The sequence below is a fragment of the Trichoderma atroviride genome, chromosome 3 (assembly GCF_020647795.1).
Source record: "Trichoderma atroviride chromosome 3, complete sequence".
Classification (NCBI taxonomy): Eukaryota; Fungi; Ascomycota; class Sordariomycetes; order Hypocreales; family Hypocreaceae; genus Trichoderma; species Trichoderma atroviride.
This window is the reverse complement of record NC_089402.1, coordinates 4550394-4575836: the sequence shown is the minus strand read 5'-3', so window position 1 is coordinate 4575836 and position 25443 is coordinate 4550394. Positions and strand designations below refer to the sequence as shown.

Genomic DNA, 25443 nt, shown 5'->3' with positions numbered 1-25443 from the left:
GTATGGCTGGCTGTTCTTACAGTACTGACGGCGGCTCAACTTCCGCAGCAGATGAGCCGAAACATTGATCTCCCGTAGCGGTTGCACATCAGAAATCGAGCCCAAGATGACGGTTCTGGGTCTTCCTTAGCTTGCGGGTTCAAGCACCTTGCTGCAATTAACTCGGGCGCTTAATCTGACCAGATATAGATGTCCTACACCCCCCCTCCTCCTCGGCTCTTTTGATCTTCTGTGCGCCTTATATGTCGACTTCTGAAACATTGGTTGCTTGTCTTGTATGCATGCGCTCGCCTATCTCCACCATCTTGACTGACTCACTTGACTATCGCCAAAGCAGGCCATAACTTGATCAGCACTTGTCGACTCTTGCTATCCTTTCCCCTTTTTGTCGCCAAAATTGGCTTGCCGCGTGCCGTTCCTTGAGCTAGATCAGCCCTACCTACAATTCGTCTTACAAGCAGGCGCCATCCGCGGTCCCTTGCCGCATGCAGTGGAGGCCTCAGACGGAGTATACCCAAGATGGTATTGTATACTGTAGGCGAGATGTATCATTGCACTTGTATTAGCTGCATTTCAGCTTGTTAGAGACAGCGCGCCTCAACTTGCAGTTCGGCATGTCTACTCGCCAACAACGATTACGCACAAACCCTCCAATCACCCCCACCGCTGTAATCATCCCTCGTCAGCGTACTATTCTGCGTAGTATTTTGTTTGCACATGTCCCCATTCTCCATACGATCAACGACCTCTTTTCTGTACTCCCCTTGTTTCAACATGCTTCCATGAACTTCTAGGCCCGTCGCATCTACTCCACCAAATCAGCCCTATGGACACCCACATTTTCCCGCTTGCTCTAGGCTTCTTCCGCAACTTTGGCTATTCATAGCCCGTTTCGCGTTTCTGATTGGCCCCATCTTCTTCTTTCATCTGCATGTAATATCCCAAGTAATCATCAGGAGAAAGAGTCATACGGACATACGTCGCACCTATGGCAAGGTTGGAAAAAAGGGAAAGAAGAGAAGACCAAAGAAAAGAAGACAGTTTGCGGATCTTTTATCCTTTCATTGCCTAAATGGGGAATTTTTTTTCCCTTAGAAAAGTGTCGCGTTTCATTATACGTCCTAGCTAAAGAGAGGAAATGTTTTGATTGGCCGAGACGTAAATTACCACAAGATGACCACTTGTTCAGCTCATTTTACTATTGATCTTTCCATTTGTTGGGCTGTTGAATTCTAAAATGAATAGTAATCTACATTTTTTCCGTGATTGAGTTTACTAATCATTATTTGTTTTTTTTTTGTTTCCAGCGAGACAAGTAGGCAGTTGACAAAAGTTCCCTGTAGGGGACACATGATGATACCGGGGGGGGTTGAAAACTTGGAGTTTTTTTCGTTTTTGTCTCCAACACTTTGCTCTTTTTTTTATGTCTTTAATTAAAGTTCTGTATCAAAAGCGCAGGCATAAAGAGAGAACTGTTTCTTTGACTTTATTCTTACCTCTACACCTTTCTTTTTTTCTGAACTGCTCACTTTCTAAAGAATGGATACTTGTTGTCATGAATCCTCCCATGCAAGGTAGGTAAAGTAGCATTCGGAAGGTATCTCCGTAAACGGGGGGGGCATTGCAAAACAAAAAACAAAATTGGAAAGTGATGGGTAGATTATAGCAAGGATGGGAGTTATCACACGCCAAAGTAGGCAAAAGAAGAGAAAAGAAGAAGAAAAGGGTAAAATGCAACAATAGTAAAAAAAAAAAAAAAATGAAAAAAAACACGCATTAATAACAAGGAACTGGTGTGTGGTATTTATCCAGTCCAAATATATATATGAACCTAATCTACGCCCATTTCCTCTTTCTCAGCTGGGTTCTTTTTTGCGTTGCAATCAGTGTATAAAAAGGGCTTTTTATAATAACAAAGAAATTAATAGGGGGGTGTCTGGGTGTAAATAAAGGGGGGGGGAATAAAGTTGTAATAGCAGAATAAAAATGGGTGGCTTTAAACAAGACAAGGAAAAAGAAACATCATACACCACGGCACGCCATGGAAAAGAAAAACCTGGCAAGTAAGCACGTAAAAAAACGCTAGACTAGACAAGACAAGACAAAGCCTCCTTTTTTTCTTCTTCTGGTGTGTGTGTGATATATCTTTCGGTAATACACTCACTCCCTCGACCAACGAATTTCGATAGCTGCATCAAAGCCCAGTATAAGCCTTTCCCCCATCTCCTTGTCTTTTCCCCCTTTCTTCCGTCTCCTTCATTTCCATCCACACACAGGGGAAAATACCAAGATAGGAACAGCGGCTCGTTCTAGTTGACCGACAAAGAAACAGAAGAAACTTGTGTATCATCTCGTCTAGCCCCTAATGCAAAGAAGTAAAAAAGGCAAAATTAAAAACAAAATCAAGCCAGCGAATAACCAATGAGTCATGATGATCATCAAAATAAAATGCCAATGACCCTCTTAAACTCCCAATATGTTATAGTTCGTACACTTTCTTTCGAGTTAGTCGAAAAATTGGTCCTAAGGTCGTCGATTCATAGCTGCAGTTGCGCCCGCGGCAGCGATATCCCGAGTTCCACTCATAATCCGGCCCGCAGCCCGTGGCAGATTGCTCGAGCTTGATGAAGTAGCCATGCCCGTCATACCCCCTGCCATGGCTCCAGCACTCGTTCGCCTGTTTAGACTTGCCGTTGTGGCGGCCGTAGCCCCTGAAGCTCTGCGTGCCGCGGCAGGAATGGGTTTTCCAGGGCTGGCGCCCACGCTTGCCTTGCTTGAAATACCAGGCGGATCAGGTAGAGGACGAGACACTGATATCGTGTTGTAGCGTTTCACGGGGGATGCTTCGCGCATCGGTAAACGAGGGGTAGGGGTGGACACCTTTATGCCGGTGATGAACTCATGCCTGATGGCATCCTCAGGTTTCAACCGGCGGTCGGGGTCCCATCTGAGACATCGGGCAACGAAATCCAGGAACGCCTCGTCATCACACTTCAGGACCTGTTGTAAAGTCTTGGATGACGGGCGTCGCCTGCGGCCTTTGGAGGAGACTGTTAACCGGGGCTTGCCCATGGAATCGAAAAAGAGCTTCTTTCTTGTGCTCTTTTCAATGAGGTGCTTCTCAGGGGGGCCAAAGACCTCCATAATGCATGCCAGCTGTTCCTGCTCGTTCTCACCAGGGAAAATGGGAACACCAGTGTACAGCTCAGCGAGAATACATCCCACACTCCACATGTCAATAGGTAGGCCATAGGTCATGCCCAATATGACTTCTGGTGACCGGTAGAATCGAGATTGAATATAGGTATAAACCTTTTCGCTTTCAAAACAGCTCGAGCCAAAGTCAATGACTTTGATTTCAGCGTGGAGCGGATGGCGCAGCAGAATGTTCTCTGGTTTAAGATCGCAGTGAATTACCTTCTTCTGCTTCAGTATAATCAGAGAGCTGAGGATCTGCTTGGTGAAGCGCCTGATGATGCGCAAGGAGAATCCTCTAAAGGAATGGGCCTTGATAAATTCGTAAAGATTCATGTCCAAAAGTTCCGTAGATATACAAAGATGGCCACGGAAGTAAAAGCTTTGGGTAAAGTTTACCATGCTATGCCTGTTGTGAGGATCCTGTACAAAAACGTCAGTTAGCTAGCTCACTTATACTACACTGGGTCGTTGGAGGCTTGTCGCCTAATTGTGTTTAAACACTCACCCACTCGCGAAGCTTTTGCAGGATGTTAACCTCAACAAGGGCTTGCTGATGGAACCTCTTCTTGTTCCTGATAATCTTGACGGCGACGAGAACGCCAAGTTTGTGGTCGATGCACCGGACAACTTGACCAAAGCTTCCCTTTCCGAGGACATCAATGACTTCATATCTATATGCAAGGTGGTCACCAATCACAATCGAATAGTCTCCACGCTCATCATCGTAGCCAAAGTTCGGGGCATCCGATGACAGATCGCCCACCACCTTGTTGGCATTCTGAGTGCCGCAGAAATACACGTCGTTGTAATCGATAATCTCGCCCCGTTCATAAATGTTGAGCATAGCAATGCGGATTGCCTCATGAGGACCAACCCGCTCTTTGGGCGAGGCTCTTCTTTTCAAAGCATCGAGGGTTCTAGCCGCAATTTCCGTTTCTTTGCGTCGAGATCCCAGTTTACGCATTTCCTCCTCCGCAATAATATCGTCCTTGTCAATTTCGGCAGTATACGAAGTCGCGCTGGGCATGCCGCTGGAAGACGTCTTTGGTCTCATGAATTTAGCCATGACAGACGGATGGCGAGCTGGTGGCATGGTTGTAGGATCGGCCGCAGTGACATCCTTCTTGCCGCTCCAGGGATCGCTCTTAGTTCTATCATGGGAGAGGTAAGTATTGTTCAAGCTAGTGGCGGAGCTCTTTCTTCTCTTCGAATCGCCAAGCCCATGAGGAACAGATACAGTAGGGCCATATTGCTTCGCGGTCGGGAGAGAGTTCATTGTGGCAGATGCGGGTATGCGAGGAGTCGGTATGCTCTCCTGTTTCAGACCTTGCGCCTTGTCTACGACATCCTGGGGTGGGACAATGCCTCCCTTTGAGTTGCCCTTCTTCCAAGACAAACTCAACTTTCTCCTCAGCGTACTCATTGAAGACGGTGTTTGAGGCTGCTCAATAGGTGGAGCCGGCGGAGGAGACTTGGGAACAGGCTTGTCTGTGTTTGGTGGGCGTGGTCCAGCAGGTTTCTGAGGCGCCTTTTCATCAAAAAGCGTCCGATTGACGCGTGTGTGATCAGAACCAGTTTTTGAACGCTTGAGGAATCCATTCGTGGTTTCGTTTTTGGGAAGAGACGAAGATAGGAACGGTGAGATGCTGGATTTGGTGTCTAAATCTTTGAAAACCAGCGAAGAATCAGTGGAAGATGTTGTCGCATCTGGTATGCTTGGGGTTCGGCGGTGGTGGGATCGATGAGCTGAGGTACTGCTTCGTATGGGCGGCAGTGGTTCCAAGTTGTCATCATATCGCGATTTTGCGAAAAACGAACTTTTCGACGCGGTCATTGGTGTTGTTGGCGTCTTGGGAAGCTGTCGCGAGGCCGGCGGGCTCATGGGTCGATTATCTTTGCCATGTTCCTGCAACGCAGCCACCTTCGCTGCGGTGGGTATGCTCAATGGGAGAAGATTCAAAGGCGGCAGCCGCAGGGGTTCCAGACTCTTCTTGTTCGGCCCGCCCTTCTTATCGTCGCTCTTGGGCGCCGCTGGTGTATGCTGCGCAGTCTTGACACTCGGCTTGCGTTGCAATTTGATGGTTTCTACTTGAGTTGGCGCTGAAACATTCGTGGTAGAGTTGCTGCTGTTGAGATTAATGTTGATGCTATCGAGAGTCCCAACACTAGCCTTCTTCTTAGCCAAAAAGTACGTTTCGGCTGGGGGAGTATCCTTTGGAGATTCGAATGCTTTGGGAATTGCAGGAACAGGGGGGACATCTTCTTCATCGCCCGATGGCAGGGAACCGTGGCTTGTAGCATGTTTAGGAGCTGGTAGTCGAGAAACAGCAGCCGGCTGCGGTAAGCGCGGTTGTAAAGAGCCAGTTGATGTCCTCACGGTGTTGAAGCTAACAGTAGAACCAACGGAGAGACCTGAGCTGTATGATTTTCTGCTAATATCTGGCGTTGTTCTGGACGAAGATGGTGTAGCCGATGCCTTCCTCGGAATCATTGATGGCGACCTGGAGGCGGCTCGCGTCTCCATCGAAACCGGCGGGGGCGGCGGTGCATTTGCATTTGAAACTTGATTCGAACTCGTAGATGGTGGCATCATGGACATACGCTTCATTCTTCTAGTGTCAGTTGGGCTTATGGTTCGAGCGCCCAGTCCGGTAGCATGGGAGGCATGGCCGGTAGGCATGATGGAGGCCCGACGGCCTGAGGATGGCGTTAATCCTGCGCCGCCTGGAAGCGGTGATTTGGAAGAACTTCGGTGGTGCTCAGGAGTGAGCGAAGTAATGTTTGTTTGGCTGACCACTGGAGAAGCTTGTACCACCGATTTGGCCTTGGCGCTCCTAGTAGTGTTGGCAAAGCTGCGGGTAGTATCGCTGCCTATGTCGAGGGAAGTCCTCGTCATGTCGCTGGTCTTTTCGGAGAAGAGGCTGGGGCGGCGTTTTGAGGCGCTCCGCGTGACTGTTTCCGCGTCGGCAACGACGCCAGGGCCAATGGATTTTCGAGGGGGTTTAGAAGCGGCACCTGAGCCAGAGACTGGCGGATACTGGCTCTGGCGACGAGCGCGCACCCCGATAGTTGCTGTGGAGGCATCGATGGAGCCGGATGTGGTTGAGATTGACGAGGCGCTGTTCTGCCTCGACGCGCTTGGCCGGTGGAGGATGGACCCCGATCTGGTGGCCCGAGAGGACGAGGCTGAAACACCCACGCGCGTGGCACTGCCATTGGGGTTGACGGCCGTCCTGTCGGACAATCTCCTGTCGGCCATGCTTGACGAAGATTCGACGTCACTGCGTGACGCGGCTGGAGAAGGGTATTTGTTCGGCTTGAATTCGCCGCTAGATGCCGCGGATTCGATGCTGGTATGGAAGTCGTCGAAGCTCACAGAGGGCAGGAAATCGTAAGAGCCGGTAGAAGTGATTTTTTGCTCTGTCTGGCCTGCCTGTCCATTTCGACCGTAGGAAAAATGCGAGTGGTTGTTGGAAGATGCAGCGCTGAGCATTGGAGAATTCGAGATTGAGCTGTTGCTCCTCGAGGTAGCCGTCGGTACACGGCTTGCAGGTCTGCTGTAGGATCTGTAGTTGCCATGGCATCAGGTCAGCGCTCTTCTTTTGTGCTCTATCCGGCCTCTCTTCATTCTCCTCCCAGCGGAGAGAAGCGACGAGCCGGGTGCAAGAATGTCTGTTATTTTTATTTTTATTTTTCAATTTTTATTTTTCTTTATTCCCCCCCCTTCTTCTCTTTTTGTGGCGCTTAGTGGGAGGTCGAGATCTTACAGGCGAGAAGACGTGTTTGCCGGTCGGGGCCCAGCGGGCGTCTTGTGCTTTAAGGTCATAGAGTAAGCAGCGTCGCGAATGGGAGCGGGCGATGTGGGTGTGCCGCTGCGTACACACAAAGAGGGTCGATTCCGCTGGGAGCAGCGTCAAGCCTCAGTCCGGTCAGGGAGCTGAGAGCGATCGAATAGCTACCTCATTCCGACCCGGGGCCTGTGCTGCGTTGGGGCTGTGGCTGCGAGGCAAGGCAAGGCAAGCGCGGATCGTGTCGAAGCTCGCGAGACGCCGACGGCTGGCAGCCTCTCCCAAGATGTCTGGATTGCCGACGGCGATGCGTGAAGCGAGAAGGGAAAAAAACGAAAGGGGCGGCTTGCTAGACGACGACGTTGTTTTGCGTGAATCGGGGGTTGCACGCTTTCAGTGGCCGTCGGCAGGGCCAGCACCAGCACCAGCACCAGCACCAGCACCAGCGCCAGTGGCCGTACCGGTGGCAGCACCTACTGCCAGTAGGCCAAGGAACGCTCGCGCTGCCACCGCACTAGCAGTGCTACCAAGGCCAGCCTGGTCCACTGGGGCGCGGTGGCCACTTAGCGGCTGGAGCTTGGACGGGCAACCACAGGGAAGAGGGTGGGTGGGGAGGTCGCGGTACCTCGCTTGGTGGAGCGCGTGCCGCTTTGTGTGGAGGGAAGGCTGCAGGGCGAGAGGAGGAGCTGGGCAGCGCAAGTACCGGTACAGCGAGGCGGCTGTTTTCGCCAGGCCCTTCCAGCGCCGTTGCTTCGTCCAGAAGCCCCAGAATACTGCCTCTCTGCATCTGTGTCTTTGATTTGGCGGCGGCTACAAACAACCAGAGTCGCATTTGCCTACCTGGAAAATTGATACCAAATTGCAGTTGGCTGTTTTACGGGTACGTGCTGGGAGGTACCAAATTACTCTAGGCCCATGCCAGATACGACCATACATGCTTTCGCATCAAACTCCATTTTATAAAATGAGGAGCATGAAACGAGTTTCTGTCAATTTCAGGTCCTGTCCCGTTTTATTTCACGATCTGTTTTGCCACGATTTCCCTTGTCCAATAATTAACTGACCCCTGCCAATTTATGATTTTCGGTAAAAAGTCAAACAGCAGATGTAATGTAACATTGAATGGATACTAATTGCCTTTCTTAATTACCTACTTTTCAGCATTCGTAGCTCTAGGTAGTGCTAATACTGTGCTCTGTGTGTGCAAATTTACTTCCTCTTGCAGCACTACTAGGTAGGCACTGCGGCTATACACCAAGATAAGACTGATGCCAATTTCTTCATCTCATCAGTGGCCTCATAGCGGCTGTGGTTAATACATTTGTCGTCAATTATTAAATATTACTCCTGGGCCCAACGCTTAAAATAAAAGAAGAAGACATCGAAAATGCCATCATTTTCCCATTCAACTACTGCATCATGCAGCCGCAGCCGCAGACACTTTTCTCTTGACCAACCTCACCCATCGCCTCCGTCTCCATTCCCCCTTCTTACCCGTCCCATCATCACCCTCTTCCCAGCTCATATGCGGCATCGATACGCCTTTAAAGCTTCCCTTCTCGGGCTGGTCGGCCACCCCTGTGCGCTCCTCGCGCTCATTGTAAATGTCGTAAACCCACCGTTCTCCTTCCGTCTCGACTTCCACTCCGGTGATGATACGCTCTTCGACCCAGTCCCTGCTCCAGAGATCCAAAGCCCACTTCTTCTCGCTCCACTCCCATCCGTCTGGTGGCATCACGTCCTCAAAGAAGCGCGTGCCACGTGGTCGCTCGCCAGCGATGCGAGGCTGAGACAGAGGGTCGTAAGGCGACGGACAAAAGAGCCAGGCCTCCCACTCACCTGCGCCGGATGTCTTTTGTAGTTCAAAGATTTCCACCTCCCGGGTTTCGGGCGCCGAATCGAGGATAACATCAGTAGCAATCCAGCCGTCCATCCAGGTCTTTGCTTTTTCCTCTCTTGGCTGGATGTGCTCCTCGCGGGTCTCCATCAGCAAGCGGGAAACGGCAGGGTGTCCTGAGCAGATGGCGGCCCATCCGCCTATAAGAAAGACAAATCTCCATGGAATGATGTGTGCTGCAATGGTCATGGAGATGCCGGCGGCGAAGAGGAAGAGAAACACGGCCGAGGATAGCGCCTCGTTGCTGAAATTGCTAATGGGTACCAGCAACGAAACCACCGCATCGTGTCCCTGAGTAAAATCCTCCATGCAGTTCTGCAAATCGCCCATGTTCCGGAAAAAGTCCTTGCTCAGCTCCTTTGCAGGGCGTACCGTCGCCGCCGGCGCTAGAGGAGGCCCCTTTGGCGAATATCCCATACTCTGTTCGCTAGATAGAGTACCCTTTGGGGGCGCGGGATGCCGCGCTAGGAATCCTGGTATGAATGCGCCCAGGAGAAGCCCGACAATGGGTAAGACGAAGAGGAGATATGGGTCGAGACAGACAAAGGTGTAGGTGGCGAGCAGAGATAGCGTGTGCGACGGCTTGCGCCAGCACATAATGCGGGTCATTCGAGCCTGAAACTTGAACACGACTCCGATTCGGGCGTTGAAGCGGCGAAAATTGTTGGACATTGTGGTGAGATTGAAGCCAGGCCGTTGCGGGAATGCCGCGCCGTCTGACGATATCGAAACATCGGGTCCATGATCGTCTTCGGCCGGGATGACTTGTTGAAGTAATCTACGCATCCAACATCAGCACTCTGTCTTGTCTAGTCCCTATTCTATCTTGGTAGTACAGACTTTTCTACCAAGCGATCTTGGATGTTCGCCTTCTCTCGAAGGGCTGCAAGGCCGCTTCGCAAACCACCAGATCGATGGGGTGACGCCGTTGACGGATCCAGTTCTGAAGGCGCCTTCGGCTCCGGCGGCCGCTCTGGCGATTCATCGCGCCGGGCTGCTAGTAGTTCTACCGCGAAGTCATCCATGGCAGATGAAGAGCTACTAGCCGGCAGCACTACTGCTTTCAGCGCGCTCCCATGCCGTTGCCGTGATGCGTTGTAACTTGTTGGTGATGGCGACGATGCCAACACGAAAGGTCGAGGTTAAGCTTAGCATGTGACGCGATGATCTCACTTGTGGCGTAGCGGCGCCACACCCACACGGACACACTCCAGGACACACCCGAGATGGGCGATCCAAACCAGCCGTCCATTCTGGGGAAGCCGAGAGCGCTAGCCAGCGGCCGCTAGGAAGAGGCTTGACAGCTGGCTCGCTGCGTGCCGCAATACCTGCAATTGAACGCCCAGCATCGACGCAACAGCTCTGTGTAGCTTGCAATTGCTTCAAGCAACGATGAAAGATGTAGCCGCCGAGCTGGCGACAGTATGCATGAGCAAATTGCGCCGGTGACATTGAACCGCTAACAATAGCTGCCGCTACGAGTAATGGCATGTCCACCCTGGATTATTTTATGGAGCCTGTCCAGGTAAGATGCAGGTCGACTCTCACCGCAAAGAGCTACGACATGCACGACGACGGTTTGAGACGCTGTGGATTAGAGTCGGCCGTTGCTACAGCTCCGTCTCGACGATACGTGGCGGGCCGATGACACAACTGTGCAGATGCTTATATGGAGCGGACAAGCCTTGTGATCTGAAAATATCGTGGCCGTGGCATTCCCATGTCTGTTTCTCCGCACGCTGTCTGAAGTTTACACAACACATCGTTGTCACGGTAGCTAACCTGCACACTGTCCGTTGTAGCGAATAGCACCAAACAAGACAGTCAAGAGGCTACAGGTCCAATCAGCCAACAGTCTAGGCGTATGCTGATCTCTCACCTTTCCATCAACACGGAGAGAACAGCAGACCGGTAGATGGCGACCCAATGAGGCCCATAAGCACCCAACACCCAAGTAGCAATACCCAACAATGGAGATGACGAGTGAAGGCAAAGGGAATCACAACTTGACAGCTTCCGTACTAGGAACGGGGGCACTGCAGCCTGCAGCACTCTATGCGCCTGCAAGATCTGACGCTCTGCAGCCAATCATGACAGCACTCTGCGGGCTCAAGAACAACCTCATTGGCGCATTGAGAAGCGGGAAACAGACGGAAAACGGAGACCTGGCGACTAAAGGGCATTGCCTAATTGGGCCACGGCGCATCAACAAACACCTAGAGCTGATCCATGCAGCTACAACTACAGCAACGGCCTCACCTACACAAAGTAGGCATTACTCCGCATATATAGATACTTGGAGTTGCAAGATGGTAACCCTGTGTTGGTGCTGTTGCTACAGACTGCATGTACTGCCACCCTTGGTATTGCCACTGGTACGAGCAGCGGTGAAAACTGACAGCATGTACTTCGTTGGTAACAGCATGAGCCCATGTACAAGTTTGGATGGAAATAAGCAAAGCCCTCCAGTGTCGGTGGCTTCAAATGTAAAGACGTGGCGAATCAGGATGCGCCGTGCCCGAGTATATCTATGTGTATGTACATGACAAATGACAGCCGATGGCGACGAACCGCATGACCTGCACATGATGATCAACCGAGCAAGGCGCACAAAAAGGGAATGAAACACCCCAGCCTGCGAATTTCACCTAAAACGGCCTCTGGGTAAAACGTCTCATCGTCGTGTTCTGTAATACGATATTTAGATGGAGGGGTTAAAGTGTGGAGTTGGTCAAATGATGGGCGAGATACAAACGAGGAGACGAGAGACGCCAGATGGAGACAAAAATGCTCCTTTTTGTTTTGTTTTCCCTAGCGCTACCGAAACAGCGAATTCATATCTTCATGATACTACGTGTAGCTCGTACTTTGGATTAGTATATGCGGAGACAGATGAGCGCATTGAGGTGGGCGCTTAAGCCAAGCAGATTGCGCGATTACTCAAGTACCCGCTTTTGCAGTCCATAACCAGATCCTACAAGGAGAAAAAGTCGCTATGAAGCACAAGCAGCGAGCCCGCTGAGTTAGAAACTCGCCTCGCTGCCCTATGGCCATGTACTTGTTGCGGACAGAGGAGTTGGTATGGAGAGAATCAGCATCAGCATAATTAGAGAGGTGTTTCTTAAGTAGTTTACAGGACTGAAAGTGAATAATCCACCTGGTATAAGCAATCTGATACCTGAAAAGACATAGGTAGGCTGTTGGCCCCATAAGCGAAGCACTGTAAGAGCCGCGTCCCTATTCATCTTAAAGGTAGAGGAGAGTATATTATGAAACTTACATGTACCTACATTCTAAAGACTAAATGACTATATCGCAGATGCTGTATGGTTGACCTTTCCACAATTATCTCGCTGGCGCATATTCTTTTCTTTTCTTTTCTTTTCTTTTGACTTGACCTAAATGAAAGTCTTGAAAACATGCTCAGAGTTTCCGGGTATTCATATGCGCAAAATAGTACGTTCCGCTTGCCAATGAGTATCCACGGAAGCTCCGGAACCACATAGCCTTTTTCTTCTTCAGCGCTATTGCCAGCGTGCCAATTATGCATATGATTATTTAGTAGAGACTCACGTTAAAGCCACATGCAGGGTTATCTGCTCTGATAGCAGCAGATTTTTGATCTAAAAGGCATCATATGATATCCATCATTGCCTACAATGGATTAGAGAACAACTGTCTCTGCTAACTAGAAACCACCCCTCTTTTCAGACAATCTATGCTGGGTTCATGAGACTACTAATGTGTCTGAAAGTTGAGCTTTTGCCTTCCTGTGGGGCAAAGACAATTGATAGAACAGCATCTTCACTCTCATATACCATACAATTTGCACGAGATGGACAAGAAGCGACATCTTATAACAGTATACATGTAGGCATTTGCTGCATATGCGATGACTTGTCTCACAGTCTAATGTTACCGCTAACTGCATGCGCAGTTTCTGATTGATACTATAGAGAAAGAAAAAAACACAACGCCAACTAAAATAAACAAAAAGTCGTAAGAAAAGTCAGTTCGTTTCGCTTTGGTACAGATGCGTATGAGTGGCTATTGCTGGATTCATTCATATCGTTAGCCCTCCCTTGGCTCTGTCACTCATCTAAAAAATAAAATGATCAAGTCATCTCGGTTTTTCATGACGATATGACCATTTTATCCAAAATCTTGTGGATGCCAGCGGCCTTTCCAGACCCGCCGTCTAGTTCTTCGACTAGCTTGCGCGCCCTCTCGATGAGAGTCTCAACCACTTTACGAGTATAGTCAAAACTGCCCTTGGACTCCATGTAGGAGACGGCATAGCGTTTAACCTGCTCATCCGTAGTCTTTTGTTTCAGTATGCTGATCAACTGAAGATCTACGGGATCGGCGCGGATGCTGTGAATGACGGGGAAAGAGAATTTGCCTTCCGTCAGATCCTCACACATGCCCTTGTTGTGACTGTACTCGCTTGAAGAAAGATTCATGTAATCATCGCGGATCTGGAAGATGAGGCCGACGAGGTTGATGAGAGGCACTAGGTCGACGTTGGTGCTCGATTCCGCCTGCATCAGCTTGACGCCGAGGCGGAACAGGCCACCCGTCTTATTCCCCACCATCTCGAGGTAGTCATCTTCCGTGGGGCAGGTCAGAGTATCTCTCCAGAATAGGTCCATGCCTTGGCCGCGGTGTAGGTTGATGAGCTCCTCGGCAAATAGTGGAATGACATTCTGGTTGCCGAGCTTGACGAGCTCCTGCAAGGCAGCAAAGTATACGTAGTTGGCTGAGTTGATGGTTTGGGCCACGCCGAAGATGTTGTGGGCGACGGGGAAGCCGCGGCGAAGCTCGGATGAATCTTGGACGTCGTCAACGAGGAGGGAGGACTCGTGAAGCATGCCCACGACCTTGGTGATGATTGCGAGGCTCGCGGTGGGCACATCAAGGAAGGCGTTGAAGGAGGAGATGAGCTGGGCACGGAAATCTTTACCCGGATGGCTGACGACATAGTCAAAGGGACCCCTTACGATCCTCTCCTTGTCGTCATTCCATGTTCCTCGGCTGCTGAAGTCGAAGTCCTCGTTGGCGAACCGCGAGGGGTCGGGAGGCGGCCCCGGATTGTTCTGGTGCTGCATGCTGAGCACGCCGCGATTTATCCTCTTGCTGCTCCTTTGCGGCGGCGACTCAGAGTGCAAAGACCTCTTTCCAGTATGTCCCGAGGGCTTCCCGAATCCGGATTGCTTGCCTAGCTGCTCAGCCTCGCTTTCGATTAGGGGTTTGAGGTCGCTGGGAGTGAGGGATTTGAGAGGCGAGAGGGACGAGCCAAGAGGGTTGGTAATTGTGAAATTCTGGTGTAGGGCTTGAGAGCACAGACCGGTGCCGGAGGTTATCGGAGGGAGGGCGTTGGGAGAGAAGTTGATGTTGGATGGCATCTTGGAATGTCAATGTGTGGCTGAAGCTATGCTTCCAAGTACACGTGAAAGTGGCGCTGCAGGTTAAGGTGGATATCGCGGGGCGGTTTGAGACACCACCACTCAAAAAAAACGCAGCGCAACATGCCGTGTAATATACTTTTGTGCACAGCGCTTTCGGTGTTTAGAAAGTCCTAGATTCTTGGAAAAGGCTATCGTATCTGCACAGCAGCGGGGTTTCTACTGGCTGAGGGGCATACGCGGGAGAAAGCTGGACATTTTCTCTGCTGCCTTTCAGATCGACGACGCCTTCTATCGGATCAGGATGCCCGATTCGTTGTTTCCTGCAGAGTTTAGCCTCAACGAGCAAGGCTGCCTGCATGCCTGGCCCTTGATCAATCGCCTGACTGCTTGTTGGCCGCGCCTCGTGACTTGGCGATAGGTTTACCGAGCCTTCCAGAGGGCACTAAAGCCTGTGATAGCGGTGATGGCGAGCTGAGAGTAGACACGTAATATTGATAAGAGTGACGATTACGTCCAACGGCATGATAGCCCGGCTTCTTGTGCTGCAGTTGGGGGCTTTCGCTCGCCAAGGGAGTACTGTAAGGATACCGGCCGGGGGTTGAAGGGCTGATGTGCGCGGTATTATGCTGCGTTACTATACTTCATCTGCGGCTCTTGCGGCGAACGCTCACCTCAAGACGCCGATTCTAGCACTCCAAAAGGAATGCGGGGATGGATGAACCATATCCATTCCGAGCGTTTCGAGGTCTTCTCTGACCCAATCTGCCCAGGCTGAATGCTCCTTTTACGAGGAGGATCGCTGGTGCCTCGAAAAGAAATCTCTCGCTTGGTCATGGGCGCGGAAAACCATGGATAAGACAAGGAAGAGAACCACGACCGGGAGAGCGAGGGGTAGGGGATGGATTTCAGCTGCTGCGAGATCGTTGGCCTTGATGCAACCTCTCAAGATCGCTGCTCTGTCGTTGGGCGAGCCTCTGCGTGGGTTATAAATCCATGGCACCCACTATTGTCGGCTGCTTCTTTGAGTTAGCAGCGGCGCCTGGGATTTTATAAATACACGATGCCCGCGGATATCTCGATAGCGGTGCAATCCTACCTCGGACGAAAAAGAGGCGCTGGAGCTGGGCAGGGTGCTTGGCAGGCTTATGCAGATGGCATCATCGTCATTCTCGTCTTGGGCATATCATTGGTGTATGAAGCAAGCATCCCCAGTCGCCAATGCCAGTGCAATTTCCAGTCCCGTGGAATCAGACGGCGGACATCGAATCATGCCGGGTTCAGGGATCCTGTCCAATCGTTAAATGGCTTGCAGCGACCGTGCTGCAAGCACTCCAGCACTTTCAGGGTCTGATCAGGCTTTCTCGGCGGTCCCGCGCAGCGCTAGCAGCCTATGACGGGCCTCTGCCATGGGCATGTCCCAGTGGAGCCCGCGCGCTATACCAAGCTGCCCGTGGCCACTAAACGTCTGCCCTCCCCGCCTACAATTTAGCATGCCGCAGCGGCTCCCTTTCATGGTTGCCGGGGAAATGGGCGACCAGCAACACCTTATTCCAAACCCGGCACTCTGGGAGCTTCTTCCCGGCAGTCAACCTTTTTGTCACTACCGCAGAAACGCATTTCTCATCCTCCATCCCTGATCTTCAGTTTACTCCAACTCTCTTTTTTCCATGTTTTGTTTTCGTCGCCAAGTCGGCTTTTGATACCCAAATCCAGTCAATGCTTTATTTCTTTGTTCTCGTCTTGTATTAACATTCTTTTGCGACACGCACAGCCACCTAGTCTGCCAGAAGCAATTTTATCTTTTAGCCCACTCGATATTTACTTTTGTTTTTAAGAAGCAAATCTCAGCCCACCTCCCCGCCCACTTGGAAAAAGAAAACAAACTAGAAGGGCTCTTTTTCTTATTCGTCGTCAAAAGTTTTCTAGATTGTTGTCATTATTGCTTCTTGCTACTGGGAAAGAGATCAGAACCCCCCCTACCAACCAGAATTTACCTGGCGTAATCAATCATTGTTCAATATTTCACCCACAATGGAAGCCCTCTTGTCACTCGCTTTCGACAACCTCTCGTCATATGATGGACCCAAGATTCGCAAGGGCTTGCGCCAAGTAGAGGGTCTCCTGGCACAGATTTGCCTGTCCAACGGGTCTTCAGGCCGGGGACGGTCCACGTCCACGTCTTCGCCTACGCCTGATGCCTACGAAGATGCATCCGGCACGGCTCCTCGCAAAGATCTTGCCCAGCTCACCCAGGACCCGGCCTTTCGAGAGTTTTTCAAGCTACAGGAGGGATTCGAATGGAACGTTGCCATGCGTCTGGTTGGCACGCTGGATCGGCTCATGGCAAAGGGTAGCGATGGCCAGAATGACTTGCTGATTCTCAGTGCGCTGGACCTCATCCAAGGCGTCACCCTGCTGCATCCTCCTAGCAAGTCGTTGTTTGCGCGAGAGCAGAACATGAATGTGAGAGGGAATTCCCAGCAACCGTCATAGTGAATACTTGAGCTTACTCTTCCGGCTAGCTCTTATTAGATCTTCTCGAACCATACAACTGCCCAGCGATTCAGTCGGCCACCCTCCTGACTCTGGTTGTCGCTCTCATCGACACTCCGAACAACACTCGCACCTTTGAAGGGCTTGATGGCCTCTTGACCGTCACATCTCTCTTCAAGTCTCGATCAACATCTCGCGAGGTCAAGCTAAAGCTCGTCGAATTCCTCTACTTCTACCTCATGCCCGAGACACCCTCCGCCCCCCGCGCTGACCAGCGAGAGTCTGTGTTCCATCGCAGTCCTTCAAAGCTTTCTGGCGCATTCCACGTCGATGCTAAAAACGGACGCAAGCGTGCCAACAGCAACGGGGTCACAACTTTGACTACTGCAGAGAAACAGCAACTTCTGAGTCGCCACCTTAGTAGCGTGGAAGACTTGGTCAAGGATCTGAGAAACTGCGCACCATTCGGTGGTATTGTATGCTGAGCTGGTACCGGCATACCAAAGTGACGAATGGACGATGGGAACTTGGGGGCATTTTTCTTCTACTTTTTCTTCTTATTCATTGATCGCCGCCAAGGATTCAATGTGATTTTTTTCTAATCTTCAAACACATTACTTTCTTGTCTCTCCTTTTCTTCCCCTGAGCTAGCCTCTCGATTAGGCGGAAATCTACAGTCACTTACATCAAAACGACTGCAAGTATGAAGGAAACATATGCATGGATCTATTTGGTATTCTTCATCGTTTTCGCCAAAGGGGATTTTTAATTCGACATATGAGTTTGGGCGGTATCATGTATTCTCAGGCTAGGCGTTGACTCAATAGAAATGGCATGCAAGCTTTCTAAGAAACAAAACTCCGTTATCCTCCTTGAACTAGACTAATTGACAAAGGCTGCTTTCTCGGCCATCATGATTAACTTGACTTTGAATCTCGACTCGGCTCTTGCGGTTGGGGACTGGGTTCGGGACTGGCTGGCGAGGGTTGCGGCCAGGGCATTTCCGTTCCACCCAATTCAAACCGGCCGTCTATCGTCTCCGGCGTCCGAAGCCCTGTCAAAGCAAAGCCGGTCATTTCGGATTTGGGCGTCATAACCTCCGAGCCGGCTATTTCTGACAGCCCTTCCGAGCCAATCTCGACCGGATCTGGAGCCGACGACGGAGACCTTATCGTTCCTGCGTCGGTTACAGCCCCTGAAGGAGTGAGCGACGACGCCATTGTCCAGCGCTGTCGCCAGGTTCGAGGCGTTGCTGGCGCGGTACTCATGGTAGGACCACTCGGAGCCACCCCGGCATCTCTGTTGACGTCTCCGGGTTGTAGTTCAGCGACGTTGTATACGCCATTCACCGGTGCCGTCGATCTCCGTCTTCTGAGGAAATACCACACGGCTGCCGCGACAACAAGTCCACCTCCAACCACGCTTCCGACAGCGATACCCGCTTCGGCTCCGGCAGAGAGCCCTCCAGAAGAAGATGAGCCGCCGTCACTGCCCGCGGCAAGGGTGCTCGTAGGACCACCGGTAGCGGTAGAGCAGTACGCCGACCCGCTGAACGAGGTGCACGTTGCGCCGTTGTTGCAGCATCCGTTGCCATCAGAGCATCTAAACTGGCTTGCCGTACAGCTTCCAGTTACAGCAGGAACCACGCCTGGCGGAGGCTGTGTCTTGACAAAGACGCAGTTCTTGTCTTCCTGACAGTTGGTGCCAAATGGGCAGCAATTGCCGCCAAGTGATTTGGCGCAAAGATACTGGCTCGTGCTAGGACAGGAGCGCCCACAGCATCCTGTAATAACGGATGTGGATTTGCTCGTTATGGTAGTTTCTTTCCCCTGAGCCCTTGAGAGCGAAGACGTGCTGGTCAAGGTGAGGGTGGTTGTGACGGTGCAGCGTACAGCAGACGCAGCGCAAGGGTTTGAGGGAGCGCAAGTCAGGCCGATGCCGCAGCATTTTGGCTTGAAAGATGTGTCTAAAAAGCAGTAGCTATCGTTATTGCAGCAGATGTCGCCGTGGCCGATATCGAGGCCTAGTGAATGAAGTTGGTATTAGCGGTGAGCAACGCGTGCAAGAGAGAGTGTAAAATGATGGCAATATCAGTCGCATTGCATGAGAAGCAGAAGATGAGGGGTTGTCGCCTTACAGGGATGGCTGTTGTCACCACAATTTCCGTCGCGCTTTGAGAGCGGCTGTGATCTATCGAAAGAATATCGCGGCGTCAAGCCTTCTGGTATAATTGGCAGAGCCGCGTATCTCTCGTGGGCGGCGCTGGCAATGGCGAGGCCAGAGAGCGAGAGCACGAAGAGGAGCCTCATCTTCAATTATGGCTGGGCGACAGTTGCATCCTTTTCCTTTCTGCCCAGCTAATGCCGCTTGGATCTCCACGGCAAGACCTCTGTCACCTATCTGCGTGGAACAGAAACAAGATGAAGGAAGAGAAATCAGCGAGGTGAAAGATGAAATCCCATCGCACCAACTGAATCACAGCCTTGTGTCCTTTGTGCAGGGATTAACTGGCGACAGCGAACTAAAGGACCCCAATTGCCCACATTCGCAGCTTATCCCTGCCCCATGCGACCCCATCCGGGCTGTACATCCTCATCCAGAGAGGCACAATGGAAAATAAGTGACATGCCCATCTGCTGCCGTCCAACAATCACTGGCGCCGCATAGTCACCGAGCACACGCCGTTTCCATACGCAGATGGCAGGATTGGATGCGGCCCAAGGCATAATCGTCCTCAGCCGTTCCCAATGACCGAAGCGACCTGTTCGCTCAGCTTTCGGGCAAAACTGCGAGCTGACATTTCGTCGCTGAATGCGCGGCACTCGGCCTTTTCCTCGAGATGGGAGGCGTGTCTTGGCTGTTGGACAAACCGACAAAGGCTGGTTGGTGGGTGGATGCATCGGCGCTGTTGTGGATGCGATTTCATTTGTTGTGCATGAACAGGCTGTCGGTCCCCTCTTTGCTCCGAGGCAGCCCTTGGCTGTGCTCACGAGACGGATCCTTTGGCAAATGGGAGAATTACTGCGGATTACATTTTCGAGCCTAACAACATTGATGTAGATGGTCCTAGGTGCGTTTGGGAATAAGTGCAGTGTAGTGAGGCACAAGTGCTTACACGTGCAAGTCACGGGCGTCCACGCAAAAAGTCATGTCTCGGGCAATTGCAAACATTCAAACGTTCCATGTTGCTACTAATAGACACTTTACTAACAAATACCGAAAACTGTCTTATCATACATCATCCCAAGAGCCTCATACATGAGGAAGCGCAATAAATTCAACCTGGTATAATCCGATTTTTACTGACTGGAGATTTCCTCTCCTCCCGTTTTGCCCCCAGATAAGATGGTTTGATTCATCAATTCTCCCTCGCGACGCCGCGGTCAGCGCAGAATTTGTCAACCTCCTTCCGCAGGGTGTCTCTCTGCCGCAGCGCTGCCTCCATGATGTCCTCAGCAACAGTGCCCAGGCCCTTCTGGTGCTTGCCCTTGGTCATATCATGCACATTCACCATCTCCGCCAGCACCGCCTCCAGCTGGTTAGGAAGCCAAGTGACGATGGGGCTGCCGCCGGTGGCGGTTGGATGAGAGGTCTGCTTCAGAATGTACTCTCTGGCGAAGCACCAGTGGCGCCAGCGGAAGTCTCGCACCTCATTGAGAACTTGGATCCATAGACTGCAAGTCTGGCGGAGGAGATCCTTCTCTTCGTCCGAGGTGGGCTCGACTTTGTTACCAAGAGCATAGTCCTTGAGATCCAGCTCTAGGGAGCGGCTCTTGACGTATTGCAAAAAGGTCTTGTGGTTGCTGGGACGGTACTCACGGAAATCGGTGAGGATGGCCGTCAGAGGGGTGTTGGGTAGGGGAAGCTGAAGGAAGTTGTCCATGAGGGGCACCATGGAGTCATTGGCACCAGACTCACCCCGGAACGACATGGGCTTGTTGTCAAAGAGGCCTTCATAGATGACACCGTTGGGGAACATGGATTGGCCGGTGATGCCGAAGATAAAGGTGCGGAAGCTGGTGTAGTCTCTGGGACGAGACTTTCCCCACATGGTCTCCATGACAGAGTTGATCTTCTTCATCGCCGTGACGATATCAGAGAGGCCTTCATTGAAGGATCTACGCCCCTCGACGGGATCGGGGTTGGTAGAGGCATTGGAAACCTCTTCAAGGCAACGCACAGTGGCCGCAACCAAGGGACCCGAGTTCCTGACCATGTCAATGTGGACAAGGACGAAGCCGGCCTCGGATGAAGTTGGATCAAGGCCATGCTCAAAGGCACGGATGAGACGAATGTTGTCATACTCCAAGCCCTTGGCGGGATCTTCAAGACGGTAGTTGTAGAGCGCATAAGATCCAGCATACTCCATAAAAGGCATAAAGCCAGTGCTGCGATGAAGAAGTCAGCCTCTGATACTTGGACAAGTGCATTGGCATGAAGGCCGGGAGGAGTTGATGGCAATGGCTTGGAACTTACAGCTCAGCACATCGAGCGATGGGGCGAGAAATGTTCTTGGGAAGAGTGGAGCGTCCCAAGCCATAGCCTTCGCCTTTGAGAAATCGCTGGTGGCAAGGCTCAAGGAGATACGCAGAGGCAAGGAACGAGTAGTCCCGGTAGAGGGCGTTCATCAAAGGGAGGTTTCCTTTATACAGCTCCATTGCATCAGTGAGATCCGGGAAGCTGTTGTCAACTTCTTCACCAAGCTTGCTGTGGGCGAGAAGACCTGGCTCGCCAGACAGAGTCTTGACGGGCATACGCTGGAGGATAGACTCTAGCGCATCAAACTCCTTGGGCAGAGTGACAACAGGGTCTGCACGAGGGAGGAAGCCTCTGGTGGTGGACACCAAGAAGGCAGGGAGGGAGTTGTCATGAGGACGAGCATCTGTGAGGACCTCGAATGGAGGTACGGCGGTGCCCATGGAACCCATTGTGTAGATGAGGGATGTGATGGTATCAGGAGATGATATGATATGGTGGAATGCGTGTAAGTGTGTAAGTGCTCTGGAGAAGGGTTGGCTGAGGGGCGGTCTTCAGGGGCCAAGATGCCAAGGAGTGGTAGAAAGAGCAGGTGGCAAAGAAGAAGCTTGCCCTGTGAAGTCTGAGAGATTCGGGGGACATTCATCGTCAGTCCGGGTCCGCGCCGCCGCCTAAGTACCCGGTGGCCGGAATCCATTCCGGCCATTCGGTGGGGATGAGGTCACGATGTACGGGCAGCACAGGCGGGTCGAGACAGCCCTTGTCTCCGTTAGAGGAAGGTGTCCGGAGGCTAATGCGAAGACTTCACGTAACAGAAACAAATGGAACCCCGTTATCTATTGTCCCAACACCGTCAATCGGGCGAGATAGGGGGTAGCATGACCAAGAAGATGATGCGAAGGAGAGCTATACTGTGTGTACTTGTCTTACACACACCCTATCTTTCGGTACCACTTGCTAATTTCACGAAAACAGTCATCTCTTTATGGAGCAATAACAGTGGCACAAGCATACATAACGGAAAGAAGCTGTTATCGCCATCTTTCTTTCAGGGGCAAGCTGGAAGTCATTGTGAGACACTGACCGCGAGGGTCCTGATAAGAAAGACCCTGCAGCGTCTGGTTCTGTATGCCGCCTCTGCCCGCCTATCTTGGAGTAAGACAAAGCTCGTCCATTGTGGGGGAGGGGCCGGGTTGGGGGGAGGATTAGCCCCACAGGCTACCGATACTGCCCGGCCTTTTTACTGGACCATTGGCCGGAATGATTCCGGCCACACAACGAAATCGGACCCGGCCCCTTGTCCTCTTCAATGGATCAGGTACAAAGAGCCTGGGCAGATACAGTAAGAAACCCTGGGTACCTTGAGGAGCGGGATCCCCTCCGTGAAGCTGCCGTGCGCCCTCCGCGGCGCTCTACTAGCTGATTTACACCGGGGCCGGACCAGTCGAGGCCTGGGTTGGGGAAACGTTGATTAATAGAAAAGCTGTGATTCGCTCGTTAAATATTATTACCTGGATAGCAAAAAGTGGGAGGAACCGGGGCGTTCCAAGATGGCCAGGTTTTCTCATTAGGATCTGCGGAGTAAGCATGAGTCTGCCAACCAAAGAAGAAGCAGGAGAAGATGACTGTATTTGTGTAATTAAGTATGATGAACAAACAGAACCGCCTGTAACGCCGCCTTTATCTAACAACCGACCCAAATTATCCTCCAAGCCATCCCCCAAGCCATCCATCAGCCATCTTCATGCAGATCAAGCGGCCCTCCGAACGGTCATGAACCCGCTCATCTTCGGAAGTGATGGATGATGGAAGGTCATTGAAGAATTAAAACGGAGAGAGGTAGTCATTGGCTGCCTCAGCTCTGTTTCAATGCTTGCTGCTGCTGCTGCTGCTGCTGATGATGATGATGGTGGTGGTGGTGGAGATGATGATACTGACGATGATACTGACGATGACGAGCTAAAGGGTCGAATAGTATGACCATGTGCCAAAGCGGTTTTTGGAGGAATCGCGGCAGCCATCTCGATGGAAAAGGGAATCAAAGCCTTGAATTTGCTTTCCTAATTCAGGTTCGCATCAATAATCTTCCAAAATATCGACTTTTGACACTCACTTTTACAGGAATAGTTGAAATTGTGGTTAATGTGATGATTGTCGTCGGTACAATGGTGACCATGCGTGTGATATGAGTCGTGGAGGTGATTGTCACTGTAGACTGCTGGTTGAAGTTGAAAGATGCCTCTTTGAACAATCCTCCAACGACAGCTGCCCAACAAATTGATTAGTGGTTGACATATGGTGGTAGTATACGGCCAAGGGAAGGCTTGCCTGGACTAGTCTTTGTTTCTTGTCGCGTTGTCGCAGCCAGCTTCGTGGGCTTCATTGCTCCCATGGTGGCCTTGGAAAACTCTATATCATCGGGGTCCAGTGCAGAGTGCTGGACGGGAGTGGAAGAGGAATCTAGAAACGAGTTAGCTCTGGATGCCATCATATTAGTAATTTCATCTTCGAGGGATTTGAGTTTGTCCAAGATGCCCTGCAAATGCGTTTGGTTAACTTGGATTGTGGCATCATGACTTTCGTCTGACGCCCGCGCGGCAATCAGCATGGGAGGAGGAGCCTGATGGAGCTGAGATGAGCCATCAGAAATTTGAGGGACGGCTGCTTGGTTCAAGTGAGGTGGGTGGCTATGAGATCCTCTCCCGTGATGGAAGTGTGCAAGGCCCAAGGCCAGCCCGAGAAGGGGGAGATGCTCGAGAAGAACCATGATGATGACGGCGATTTACGATTGAGAGAAATGTTACAATATCACACGGAAATGGATTTGTAGCGATGAATGATTTTGATCAACTTTGGAGTGAAAGAATTCATGAAGACTATGTATTGTGATATATATACGGCGGTGGAGGTGGGTCGTTGTGAGGAGCAACACATTCCAGCGGCTGCGACGGCGACGGCGTCTATTGTTGCATGACAACTGGAATTCAGTCCCCTTTAACGGGGTATAGTATGAAACAATTATCTCTCACAAAGACAATTTATCTGAAATAATTGCGCTTTTCTGAATAAGATAGTATGGCGAACAAAACGGGGCTGTTTTGAGATCATGTGTTAGATACGAAGTTGATGTTGCACTTGCATTATAATCAACACGCTGTATTAAATTTAAGATGCTTTGCCGTACGGTTCTCTATGAATGACTTAATTCAATTGGTAGGAAATGTCTCAGAATTATAAGATGGCACTCGATATGTTTTCCTCGAATGGACCATATACGGGTTGTTGGGTGTGAGTTGATAGTTGATCTTGCTTTCTGTTATTGTTCTACACTTTAATTAACTGCTCCTGACTCCAAAATAGCAGAGAGTATCGGATTAAGTTTATCATTGCAATATCGATTCAAGTGATGTGGCATCCGTGTAACCATGTCAGTACGCTGTTTGGCGGCGAAGGCTTGATCTACCGGCTGCAGTCCCGCAAGGTTTCCCATCTATTTTAAAACTAAAAGCGACATGTGTAAGATGCCCTTGAAGGAAGAACAAACTATATGAACCAAGGAATTCCTGTGGTCATGTATATTTCAGCATCACAATGCGCCAGTACCCGGTATCTGTAAGAGACGTGCACAAGGCCGTTGCAACGTAAACGTTTAATAACCAACGCTTCGCTTTCTACTGAGTACGGCCTGCCTCACCCTTTGTGTTTAAGTCGAATGGTCAGAATCTGTCGAACTCGTCTAAATGTGTTTATCACGAATCTCACTTCTATCTAAGATCGTGTTGGCTACTTACTTAAAGTTGTTTGAGAAATAGACACGGTGGATGTCGCTTTAACTACCTACGGTCAAATCGTCTATCAGAGACAGCATCGATCGATAATATTGACCAGATTGCACAGTCTTGTTTCAGATTCAATGCCCTTTGGTGAGGTCATTTGATCAGTCGAACATATAATAGAAAGGCCGCGCCTGGCCCATTGGTTAGGCATCACGTCTATTTACCATTCAAGAAAAGTTATCCCGCACCCCAGTCTCATTATCTAAAATCCCAGCTGTAGCTCTACAAGGCATTTGGTATATATATAAAGACGTGTATTTGATGATTGTTATACTTACTTAAAAGTAGTAGCAGTCGTAGGAGTGGTAGAAGTAATAGCATTAGTAGTAGAATTGATATGTGTAGTA

At 50.8% G+C, this 25443-nt stretch overlaps 8 protein-coding genes across 9 annotated transcripts; 1 reads left to right on the top strand and 7 right to left on the bottom strand.

Annotated features, from left to right (window-relative positions):
• Positions 1-1773: 1773 nt before the first annotated feature.
• Positions 1774-7413, bottom strand: TrAtP1_006786 (uncharacterized protein). 2 transcript variants are annotated; one of them, XM_014082540.2, is made up of 3 exons: positions 6966-7413; positions 3704-6764; positions 1774-3618 (listed from the first exon to the last, which is right to left on the bottom strand). In XM_014082540.2, exons 1-3 carry the CDS (start codon positions 7022-7024, stop codon positions 2524-2526), a joined length of 4215 nt encoding a protein of 1404 aa, XP_013938015.1. In that variant the 5' UTR covers positions 7025-7413; the 3' UTR covers positions 1774-2523. The 2 variants fall into 2 exon arrangements, with proteins under 2 accessions (XP_013938015.1, XP_065969349.1); XM_066113263.1 differs by having other exon boundaries at positions 3704-7413.
• Positions 7414-8110: 697 nt separating this feature from the next.
• Positions 8111-11296, bottom strand: TrAtP1_006785 (uncharacterized protein). Its single transcript, XM_014082387.3, has 2 exons — positions 9724-11296; positions 8111-9661 (listed from the first exon to the last, which is right to left on the bottom strand). Exons 1-2 carry the CDS (start codon positions 9906-9908, stop codon positions 8404-8406), a joined length of 1443 nt encoding a protein of 480 aa, XP_013937862.1. The 5' UTR covers positions 9909-11296; the 3' UTR covers positions 8111-8403.
• A 1720-nt stretch (positions 11297-13016) lies between these two features.
• On the bottom strand, positions 13017-14288 carry TrAtP1_006784 (uncharacterized protein; the record flags this gene model as incomplete). Its single annotated transcript, XM_014082547.2, has 1 exon — positions 13017-14288. The coding sequence occupies one exon, from the start codon at positions 14286-14288 to the stop codon at positions 13017-13019; it is 1272 nt and encodes a 423-aa protein (XP_013938022.1).
• Positions 14289-14662: 374 nt separating this feature from the next.
• On the bottom strand, positions 14663-15021 carry TrAtP1_006783 (uncharacterized protein; the record flags this gene model as incomplete). The annotated part of the gene is made up of 2 exons (XM_014082388.2): positions 14663-14897; positions 14963-15021. 2 exons carry the CDS (start codon positions 15019-15021, stop codon positions 14663-14665), a joined length of 294 nt encoding a protein of 97 aa, XP_013937863.1.
• Positions 15022-16322: 1301 nt separating this feature from the next.
• On the top strand, positions 16323-17269 carry TrAtP1_006782 (uncharacterized protein; the record flags this gene model as incomplete). Its single annotated transcript, XM_014082389.2, has 2 exons — positions 16323-16754; positions 16814-17269. 2 exons carry the CDS (start codon positions 16323-16325, stop codon positions 17267-17269), a joined length of 888 nt encoding a protein of 295 aa, XP_013937864.1.
• A 432-nt stretch (positions 17270-17701) lies between these two features.
• Positions 17702-19093, bottom strand: TrAtP1_006781 (uncharacterized protein; the record flags this gene model as incomplete). The annotated part of the gene is made up of 2 exons (XM_014082030.2): positions 17702-18807; positions 18922-19093. The coding sequence occupies 2 exons, from the start codon at positions 19091-19093 to the stop codon at positions 17702-17704; spliced, it is 1278 nt and encodes a 425-aa protein (XP_013937505.2).
• Positions 19094-20142: 1049 nt separating this feature from the next.
• TrAtP1_006780 (uncharacterized protein) lies at positions 20143-21712 on the bottom strand (the record flags this gene model as incomplete). The annotated part of the gene is made up of 2 exons (XM_014082390.2): positions 20143-21172; positions 21261-21712. 2 exons carry the CDS (start codon positions 21710-21712, stop codon positions 20143-20145), a joined length of 1482 nt encoding a protein of 493 aa, XP_013937865.2.
• A 1299-nt stretch (positions 21713-23011) lies between these two features.
• TrAtP1_006779 (uncharacterized protein) lies at positions 23012-24027 on the bottom strand (the record flags this gene model as incomplete). The annotated part of the gene is made up of 3 exons (XM_066113262.1): positions 23012-23320; positions 23374-23525; positions 23589-24027. 3 exons carry the CDS (start codon positions 24025-24027, stop codon positions 23012-23014), a joined length of 900 nt encoding a protein of 299 aa, XP_065969348.1.
• Between the last annotated feature and the right edge of the window lie 1416 nt (positions 24028-25443).

What these genes read in the sequence shown, in the direction of transcription:
- TrAtP1_006786 (XM_014082540.2), bottom strand. Translation starts at nt 7,024, where the DNA reads ATGACCTTAAAGCACAAGACGCCCGCTGGGCCCCGACCGGCAAACACG. An exon ending in GCAAACACGTCTTCTCGCCT is followed by an intron (nt 6,765 to 6,965) that starts GTAAGATCTCGA and finishes TGGCAACTACAG; the next exon opens with ATCCTACAGCAGACCTGCAA. An exon ending in TGCAAAAGCTTCGCGAGTGG is followed by an intron (nt 3,619 to 3,703) that starts GTGAGTGTTTAA and finishes GTTTTTGTACAG; the next exon opens with GATCCTCACAACAGGCATAG.
- TrAtP1_006785 (XM_014082387.3), bottom strand. Translation starts at nt 9,908, where the DNA reads ATGGATGACTTCGCGGTAGAACTACTAGCAGCCCGGCGCGATGAATCG. An exon ending in CAAGATCGCTTGGTAGAAAA is followed by an intron (nt 9,662 to 9,723) that starts GTCTGTACTACC and finishes TTGGATGCGTAG; the next exon opens with ATTACTTCAACAAGTCATCC.